The sequence below is a fragment of the Atta colombica genome, unplaced genomic scaffold (genome assembly GCF_001594045.1).
Source record: "Atta colombica isolate Treedump-2 unplaced genomic scaffold, Acol1.0 scaffold141, whole genome shotgun sequence".
In the NCBI taxonomy this organism is placed as follows: Eukaryota; Metazoa; Arthropoda; class Insecta; order Hymenoptera; family Formicidae; genus Atta; species Atta colombica.
In genome coordinates this window covers 533,555-544,158 of record NW_017259230.1, presented here as the reverse complement: position 1 = coordinate 544,158, position 10,604 = coordinate 533,555, and the positions used below count along the sequence as shown (strand labels likewise).

Below are 10,604 nucleotides of genomic sequence, written 5' to 3'. Positions count from 1 at the left end.
TAACACTGTATATATATATATATATTTTTTTTTTTATTATATTTATATTTTTACTAACCTGGCGGTTTTTTCTTGTCAGGAAAGCACTTGTCCATAAATAGGGATAAGTCTGATAAAAGAATCTCTTTTTGTTGATGAACTTCTTCAGGATTCATAGTGAAACCTATCTCATCACTATCTTTTTCCCAAGGTAACTTTCCACACAACCATTGTATAATGTTATATCCTAAAGTCTCTAAGTCTCCTCTCCTTGAATGTGCTAAAAAATATTTTATTGAATGAGAGAGAATAACTTTTTCATTTAATAATAGTTGAAAGAAATAGAAAAAAAGCTCAGTTCATCAAATAGTTATTATTAAATTGTTTTTTATGTAATAAATCCTAAGATAAACACATCATCATCATTTTTATCAGCTCTTTTGAAGGAAAAAAATCGTTTATTTTTACAATTTTGATATAAAAAGAAATTGCAAATGTGCGATTGTAATATGCGTTACTGAAATGATTGACATACTTCCATGATGAGCGTCCCGCGATGTAAATTCTAAAGTACCCTCGTGAGCTCTTCTCTCATCATGTACAAATGGTTTATGTTCACCGGTTCCTGTACGGAAACGATATGCCAGTCCATAATCTACCAAGTATGCCATCGACTTTTCCTTTCCTATTTCATTCCCATATGATAACAAGATATTTGGTCCCTTAATATCTGCATGAGCATATCCTTTACTGTGAATATATTCCAATGCATCAAGCTATAAAAAAAAAAGAAATTTTATTAAATTGCAATCTCGATCAATTATTAATTACAAAATGCAATTCCAATGTGAAATTTACCATTTGAACAGCTAACGTATTAACAAGTTTTGTTGGTAATTTCTTTCTATGCGATAGAAATAATTTTCCGATATCCACGCCATATCGAGGTATTACTAGAAACCTATATCGATGACCTCCATAAAAATGAGATCCTGATCCTTCATATGTGGGTACACCAATTCTCTTCTTTCCCTGAGATTCACACCAACTTTTAACTGTAAAATATATCAAAAAATACAATCATTTGAAGTATACACACACACAGACACACACACACACACACACACACACACACACACACACACACACACACACACACACACACACAGGATGTCCTAAAAAGATTGAGACACCTGAATATTTAAAAAAATATGAATTTTACAGAAAAGTGTTCCAGACAAAAATTGTAGGATTCAAAAAGATGTATTTACTGATCTTATCAGTTTGACTTTGGATGGCATTGCCAAATTCAGATCAAGGTCACCGATTGGTTTCACCGATTTTTTTTTAATGGAACATCCCAAGGATCGTGTTCTAACATATATATGCCTTGGTTATATATATAATAACATTTGTCGAAACCATTATTATATATATAACCAAGGCCATTATTTTATATATATAAGGAAATTATTACTTTTTTTATTTTTACACTAAAAGTTTATTTTTACGTTATGCTAATGCTAGGCGATACTGCGACTTTCAAGTCTTATAAAAGTACTTAATAAAAAATAACTTTATTATAGTGTTTTTGAAAAGAGATATTAGATTCTGGAATCAAAAGGGTGTTCCATTAAAAAAAAAATTCGATCTTGACGCCACCCAAGGTCAAACTAATAAGATATGTAAATAGATCTCTTTACACCTTACAATATTTGTCTGAAACATTTCTTTCAAAAACATCATTCTCTCAAGTAAATCCGAGATTTCAAGTAAATCTCAACTTTTTTTGAATATTCTGTATATGTATATATAGACATGTCCGTTTCAATCAATTCAGTAGAATATCTCAAAATTCGTAAGTTTAAAATAAAAACGGTTCAAACAAAAGTTGCTAGAGAGAAAAAAAATGGTGATCTTCATTGAATTCACCTTACGAAAAATGTTTAAAAAATTTTAGGTAACTTTGAGACCTGATCTTAGAATATCTTAAGATCAGGTTCTCAAGGTCTCTTTACTCCCTAATAATTGAGCAATTTTTGTCAGAAAAATATTTTTTCTTAAAGATTTAGAGATATATTCTATGGATTGAGTAAAATAGACCACTCTATATGCGCGCACATGTATGTGTGTGTATATACAAAATTATTAGTTTTATATATATGTTAATTTAATTGTGTTACTTACTCATGTGCTTCCGTGCTGCTCTTATATAAAAATTCATTTCGACAAATAATGGCCCATTATTATGAGGTTCAATCTTTATGACGTACTTTGCATCTTGACCAACAGGTGATGTAATGTCATTAGAGGCTACGGAAGCGAAAGATTAATACATAATTACAAATATAAATTATAGAATGGATTATTTCAAATATAAGTGAAAACAGATTACAAATATTTACCAAGATATATGTCTCCAAAACCACCATATCCAATGGTATTCCCTAGTCTCCATTTATTCTGTGTAATATCCGTCAAGATTTCTCCTGCTGGCAATTGCGCTGGTAATTTACAACCTGCAGCTGCTATTCTCTTCATAGGCACATCTTCTGCTCGTCTTGGTGGCATCCTATCACTATTAAATCATTCATATATATATATATATATTAAATATTTACTACTTGACAAAAATATGACTCATCATGTAGAGAAATTTATCCAATATTCGTAACAGGATTCTTTTTACTATCAAAATTGTATCATAAGAGATACAACTTATTTAATACAAATATATGATAGCAATAAATTGCATAAAAAAATTTCACAATTTTGTACAAACAAGAACATTAATCAAGGATATTAATAATTTTATATTTTATTTTTTCATTTATTTCTTAATAAATGCCGCTTGTATACATTTTTTAAGTTTATGCTGTATTTAATATTAATTATGTAAAAATGTCACCATTAAAATAACATATTTGTATATCATATATATTAGTTTTATGATTGTTATAAACAAATTTTTATAATAATATATAATTAAGGATGCCTACATATACATTTGTAATTAAAAATAAAAAGCAGATGTTTAAAAATATAAAATTAAAAAATGCAAAATCATTTATATATATATTTATGTCTTCCGATTAACGTATAAATTATATTCTTTAATAAATTACAAATATATAAAGTTATATATACATTTATTTTATTGTTACTCGCATTCATCAATGATTTAATTTCGTCCCGACAATCTCATTAAACAAGATACATATATTGCTACATATATAGCAGTAAAATACTGCTCTTTTTTATGAATATTATTCATCGCATATACAGAATAATTGAAATACATAAGTCTGTTGTAAGACAATGGAGTTATGTATTTAAAAAATTAAAATATTAGAGTAAAGGAGTAAAAAAATTAAAATATTTATAAATTAAAATATTTGTACATAAAAATTATCGTAAATAGACAAGCAGCCTACTGCATGGTTCAGAAATTATAACATTACCTATAGCAAATTTAGTTACCTGATTACTTTGCATAACACTAAAAGTTGTTTTTCAGCTCATTAACATCTTTCAAATATGGTACTTGATTGAGTATCAAATTATTAAAAATTGCTTGTCAATTTAATTTAATTCGTGATATTATTATATCATTAATTGTATTTATAAATTTGGAAAATTAATTCGGTGCACAGTTCGAATGACTATAAATATGATATATATGCATATATAGTATATATATAATTCATATGAATTATTTAAGCATTAAAATCTAACTTCGATACCAGCAGAGCCATTTTTAGTTCGTATTGATTGTGTATTAAAAGCTGAAGTTATTAAAATCATAAAAATATAAAATATTTAAAGAAAAATAGCCAATATTAATATCATCCATTACATTCTTAAGTAAAATATGTATCTGATATTTTCAGTATTATTCATCAATAAACATTATATTATGATTTCTACAAATATATCTTCATATACACATATATAATATTATATATATATATATATACATGTGTATATAATGCTCTTTTGAACCACCAATGCAGAATAGTGCAAATAACTAAAAAATCTGAATTGAAGACTGTTTTTTGTAGCTGAACTAGTACACTAGTAACTAGTATACATTTAAAGTGAAATAAAATGAAATAAAAATAAAGTGAAATAGATATGTATTTAATATTATATTTAATATTAATTGGCAAAAGTGAGAAAAAAGTTCTAGTACAGGAATAAAAAACAGACTTTAAATTAGCGATAAACATAATTCGCTATTTCCATTTGCTATGATTTTTTGTAATATGCTAACTTACATGATGTAATATTTGTACATATGTACACGGTAAAGGTTCTCAGTAAATTATTATGACATATTTACATTGTATTCACAGTAACCATACAAAGCTACTAATAATAAAATTTCTTTTAAATATATCAATTAATTATATAAAATAACTCGAGTGAATTTCAATAACAAGAGATCATTATATGTACACGAAAAAATGTTTATTACAAATGGATTTCGATATCAATACTTAATAAGAGCCTCATCGACAACATCGAATTCAATTTCTATATAACTTGTCAACATGCCGTTCTACGTAACAATAATATACTTACATGGACGTACGTATTTTTCTAATATCTTTTTTTTTCTGTATCGGCTTATGTTATTAGTTAACAAGAGGAACTCATATCGTGTATTCAAGCGATCATTCACAAGAATGTCTCGATCACAACTAAAAACTCGCAGTTATATCTTGCTTGATTCCAAATGCTTGATGCATTCCGCAAGGTTAGTCACGAGAGGATCTTGAACGAAATACAGCGAGATACAAGCGTATGTCGTTCAAGATTATTCGAAATATCATGCGTCGATGTACAAGCAACCGGCGCTTTTTCTCGGAGACGAATGTCTGCGTATGTAAAATTCGCCACGCACAAAGAAAGGAACGCCTAAACAGTGAAATCGCAGATCGTCTCGATTGTATGTTACAAAGTGCTAGCACAGTACGTGCTGGAGTCCCGCAACGTCTAACGTAATGTTGTCGCGTACGTTTGATAAATGCGTGAAGCAACGTTTCGCCAACGTCCCGTTGCAGAATGGTGTCAAACAACGCGAGTGGAAAACGCATTCGAAGCCTGCAACAGCTTGAGTCTTGGCCACTCTTGGACGACGAACCGGACGGACACCAACACAGCCGAATCGCGATTCCACCTCGGATACTCCTCCGCACCGAACTCAACAAATCACATCGCACCCTCTTCGAAATACGCTTCTTCGCGGGAGCGCCGATCAGCTGGAATCTGTCTCCAACGACAACGATATTTCTCGCATAGAAGCAGCAAGTATCGCGCGATAAGCGATAATACGACCAACCAACTCGGTCTTTTTTTTTCCCGAATAACAGAACGTAACGGAAAGCGATTGGCTAATTGAAAATTCGTACTGTACACGATGTACGACCAGTAGGAACATCTGTTTTCTAGGGACGATAGCGTCTCCAGCTGTGATCTCTAAAGAACACGTTTGCCTATTGGACGCCCATTGGACTTACTACGGATGACACATATATGTCGCATGCATGTGAATCTTTCATAAAACCGGCATACAACCGGCAACGAAAATTGAAACGTATTTTTTTATAGGAAACCACTATAGTGGCATCAAAACAATTATTTGAGGCAAGAAATATGAATTATAAAATTTTACTCGACAGCTGTAAGATTTTGAAAATAAACCCATCTCTATTTTTCTCTTTGTCTCACTCACTCACTCACTCACTCACTCACTCACTCACTCACTCACTCACTCACTCACTCACTCACTCACTCACTCACTCACTCTCTCTCTCTCTCTCTCTCTCTCTCTCTCTCTCTCTCTCTCTCTCTCTCTCTCTTTCTCTCATGTTCGTTTCTATCTCAATGGGCATCCGAGAAGCGCGCTATCAGCGCTATTGTATAATATTATTCTTGTTTCACGTCTAATGGACAATAAAGATAGAATAACATAAATAGCGCTAATAGCATCTCCCCGAAATGTAAGCCAATGTAATTCATTTGTAATCTATAGATTCAACTATTTTTTTCTAATTCTAAGAATTATACCTTTTCTACCAATATAAATTAATTTTCATCTTAGTTCAATTTACTCTTTTTCTAATTTGAAAAACTAGTTTTCTAACTAGAAAAAGATAAAGAATTAGTTAAACCGAAATTAAAATTAAACTTCGTTAATAGATGGTAAACGTTTAAGAAATTTCTGTGCAACTGTGGCACTGTGAAAGCGCTAATTTTCAGTTTTATAACATTGGGACATTTAAAAACTCATTGTATGAATGTTTTAATCTTTTTCAACTTTTATTCAAGAATATAATTATGTGAAAATATAAAAGATATATAAACAGTAAAACAATTAGGAACAGAAAATCAATTTGAATTAACTTTGTTGATGTCCGATAATTAACACATAATTATTTGATAAATTTTAAAGATTTAAAAGCTATAAAGACTCTATAGTATTTTATTCTAAATACATACATCTTTTCTATTATACGCTCAACTATGAAAGATGATATTTTACATCAGATTGTTCAATGCGAAAAAAACAGAAGGCCGCACTTGTTAGGGATTTATATAATTTAGAAGAGTTGAGAGTATCTAATATATAAATATACATATACACCAAAATAGAAGATATACATCTTATCTTAAAATATACATATATATATAAAAAATCCATTCGCTGTAATTTAAATACGTAAAAATAGAATAAGAATGTGCCACATTATCTAGTTCCTATTCGCTATACATATAAAAATAAATATCGAATAATCACTTGAAATACAACAAAAAGTAAAATGGCACTATGAAGAACAAAAGTGTCCTCTAATTCACATGTAGTGAATAAGATTGCATTTGTATCGAGTTTTTTTCCTTTAAAAGTCTCTCTGTGACTTCTCTTTCAGCAATTAACCAATCAGTTGGAGAAAAAGAATCTCAATACATGCACAATTCCTCACTACACCAGAACAGAACAGCAGTTTTGCTGTCAATTGTACATGTACAATATGCGCGTGTGTGTATTCTAAAATCATTTATTTCATCTCCTTCAAATCAGTCGATTTCGCACTTACTTCCCACAGATGGAGTGCTACTTCTGGGTCTAGTTCTTTTTTAGAGACATAAAGTTTACAATCGCGATACAGATATCCACTTTCCTCAGATAATGACGGTTCTGTTGCACAATGCAATACCGTTTGCGCACCCTGTAAATATTAATTTGTAATAGAAAATAATCCATACAGCATGAAATATTTCCAAAATATTTCATTATAAGATTTGAAATATATTTCAGAAATTTTTCATAAAATATTTCTAAAATGTAAATTGGGAAATCAGTTTTTTAAAGTATATTCTTTTTCTTACAATATTTTTAAAATATTTTTGCGAAATGTTTTAATGCAATATTTTAAAATGATTTATAAACGTTTATGAAATATTTTATTGAAATACTTCAAAAAATGATTTATATAGATATTTCATGCAATGTGGGAAAAGTCCTCTTATTTGTATTAATTTCCTAAATAAGAGAATTTATAAAGGTAAAAGATTTTCTAAAAGTGGATTATATGTTGATTTGTATATTTACCTGATTTGCAGTGCGTAGAAACATAAGAGCAACAGGCGAGAAAATGATATAATGAAACCAGCTTCTTTTCACATTTCTGAATAAACCAGTATAAGTAAATCCAGGACACACCATGTAAACATTAACACCAGTATTTTCTGTTCGTTTTGCAAGCTCAGCGGCAAAGTATGCATTTGCAAGCTTTGAGTTACAATAGCCAGGATTCATTCTGCTTTTTACCGGTAATCCTTTTTCGCCGTTCAAGTTTGAAAAATCTATTACTCCAGATTCCAAAAGCTTGGATGTCACTACCACTATTCTGTATAAAAAATTTTATTTCAACATCGTTTTGTCACTCTAAAACATTACTTTATACTAACCTGCTAGGAGCGCTTTCCTTCAGACGATCTAAAAGCAAATTTGTAAGCAAAAAGTGACCCAAATGATTTACTCCGAAATGGATCTCAAATCCATCTTTTGTCAAAGCGTGATCTTTCAGAGGTGCGTATACTCCGGCATTATTGATCAACACATGAATTTGGGAAAATTTCTTTAGCACTTCATTGGCAAATTTTTTAATCGATGAGAAAGATGCAAGATCCAACTCCATAGGAATCTGTATGAATAGAGATAAATCATTAAGTTAGAAAGTATCCAAGTAGAATAAGTCATTATGATACCAAAATAATGTCAAAATGATTTTAAAATAATCACTAAAAGTCATTTTTCAATTATCTCCGATTTATTTTAATGTCATTTTGACGTTATTATAACTTGTTGGTCTGCTTGGACAGATAAAGAGTAAATAATATAGAGATAGAATTCGATATGTAAAGATTACTGTACAATTTTATTAAAGAAAGATTATATGATCACCAATTCGCCAGTAGATATTTTGCTGCGTATCTCTGCTATGGCATTCGTTGCACTTTGTACATCCCTGCAGGCCATAATAATCGTGGCTTTTCGTTTAGCCAATTCCTTCGCCGTCTCCTTGCCGATGCCGGAATTAGCGCCAGTCACAAGAAATACCCGGTCTTGTAGATTGCTGCTGCTCTTACATTTTCCCCAAGTGCGTTCTCGACATTTGCGGAGCAAGCCGATGAGCAAGACCATTGGAAGTATGAAATAACACCACGAAGATACCATATTTATTGATACCAGGTGACTTTTAACCTCGAGGCATGAGACTGTTATGTTTCAAGTGTAACACATGAGTGTAAATTAATTCAGTCACAGAAAACAGACGTACGTTGATCGTGGTTGATTGCGATGACTGGCTCAAACGTTGCTAATGCATACAACATTAAGCATGACACAATATTATGTACTTGCACGTTCGATCCAATCGAATGAAGCTTCTAATTTGTCGCGTACAACAGCATGACAACAATTAAAGGCAAAGAGCATCAGTCCAAAGGCTAATCTTATCTCAAGCACTCCGAGCGATTCCACATCTCGGACAATCTCGAACAAAATAATTACTGTAACATCACAAGTGCCGCCGCAAACTACTCCTACGCGGAACTTTATATTTACAATCGTAACGCGCAAGCGCTGCAACGCAAATACTCCAGCATACGCAAATTTTTACGAGCCCTTGAATAGCCTTTTCAATAAAAATGGCAAAAAATGCGGGATACCTTGTATATTCGATAAAATATTATTTCAATTTCAAGTGTATTTGTAATTTTCAACATATCGATATTCGAAAATTTTTAATAACTATTATATAAAGTATGTCGATAATAGATCTGTTCCCATTGAAATTCTCGAAAATATTATTGCATTTAAAATGAGATAATAAATGATATATTAATTTAGACTTTGAAGAAAAAAAAAAGCGAAGATACTGAATGCAAAATATATAAGTAATGTAAATAGATCTATATTATTATTTTGTTTTTCATTTATAAAAGTATAAAAAGAAGAAATAAAGAAGAGAAGCTAGGATGCTTTTGTTAAGTTAAAAAGTAGCTAATATTGTACGAAACAGAAATTCTTAGATCTATTCTTTTTAGTTAAAGTTCTCGCACGGTTTATCTTTTTTCCTTTTCTTTCCAATTGAATAGAAAACAAGAAAAAATGAACTGAGTAAGAAATTTAGCTACAAAGAATAGGGCCCTTTAGAACTCGTTAGAAATGCAAAAAGATTATTAAATATATTGTATAATAGATACATATTAACATCACTAATAAAATATCATTGAAGATAATGCAATTTAAAATAAAATTGAATTATAATATTTCATATTTCAGTTAAACCGAATATATATAATGGAAACACAGTGTTTAAATATGAATTTAATTTATTTAGTATATTGAATGCAATTAAATATTAATTATTTTGAAAATGTATTTTTATAATTTCGTTCTGCAACATACACACTCACTCCATTCTTCACTTATTTTCCATTTCATTTTCTTGTCAATTTTATAAAATATAAATGAAAAATTGTAAAAATTAATAAGAATGTTGCTTTATATAGTATTTATATAGTATTAAAATTAAAAAAGCATAAATCTACGGATTAATATATACACATTATGTGTTTCAATAAATTATTTATATTTTTAAAATAAATTTTAATGATAATGTTGCAAATACTTAAATAATGTTAAGGCACGCGATACCATATTCTTCCACATACAAATCAACATAATTATTACAGATGGAATATTTATATATATATATATATATTCTTATGTATAAATACAGTTTCTCATTTCTTTTAAATTCATATACTGTATGTGTGTAGAGTCACATGCTTTCGTAACATTGATTCGAAGGAATTAATAAGCTTTGTGTAGGTACATATACATTATCTCTCAACTTATAAAGTATGTTCTCTTTTGCGGTTCTCTATAAAAAAATATTTTTCATTCATAGTTACGGCCATTTATCATCACAATCTGATACATTGGTTAGAAAAATTCTCAAGTTTATGATAAATTGAATTTATATTTTATTACGAATAGAGTGTTTTTTCCATCCACTCTTCCAAAGTGAACGTAGCTGTTTGGGTTTTAT

At 29.8% G+C, this 10,604-nt stretch overlaps 3 protein-coding genes across 3 annotated transcripts in view; all 3 read right to left on the bottom strand.

Annotated features, from left to right (window-relative positions):
* The window catches only part of LOC108684914 (serine/threonine-protein kinase VRK1-like), a 7,234-nt gene extending 1,985 nt beyond the window's left edge, over positions 1-5,249 (bottom strand). The window contains exons 1-6 of the mRNA XM_018189456.1: positions 4,564-5,249; positions 2,385-2,557; positions 2,167-2,292; positions 838-1,034; positions 515-755; positions 59-259 (exon numbers count right to left, since the gene is read on the bottom strand). Of these exons, the coding sequence (XP_018044945.1) occupies positions 59-259; positions 515-755; positions 838-1,034; positions 2,167-2,292; positions 2,385-2,550 (931 nt within the window). The 5' untranslated portion in view covers positions 2,551-2,557; positions 4,564-5,249. The remainder of the gene's footprint in view (positions 1-58; positions 260-514; positions 756-837; positions 1,035-2,166; positions 2,293-2,384; positions 2,558-4,563) is intronic.
* Positions 5,250-6,630: 1,381 nt separating this feature from the next.
* LOC108684907 (retinol dehydrogenase 12-like) lies at positions 6,631-9,085 on the bottom strand. Its single transcript, XM_018189449.1, has 4 exons — positions 8,450-9,085; positions 7,954-8,189; positions 7,595-7,892; positions 6,631-7,211 (listed from the first exon to the last, which is right to left on the bottom strand). Exons 1-4 carry the CDS (start codon positions 8,720-8,722, stop codon positions 7,041-7,043), a joined length of 978 nt encoding a protein of 325 aa, XP_018044938.1. The 5' UTR covers positions 8,723-9,085; the 3' UTR covers positions 6,631-7,040.
* Positions 9,086-10,456: 1,371 nt separating this feature from the next.
* Positions 10,457-10,604, bottom strand: part of LOC108684983 (calpain-A-like) — an 11,238-nt gene continuing 11,090 nt past the window's right edge. The window contains exon 14 of the mRNA XM_018189564.1: positions 10,457-10,600. Within this exon, the coding sequence (XP_018045053.1) occupies positions 10,543-10,600 (58 nt within the window). The 3' untranslated portion in view covers positions 10,457-10,542. The remainder of the gene's footprint in view (positions 10,601-10,604) is intronic.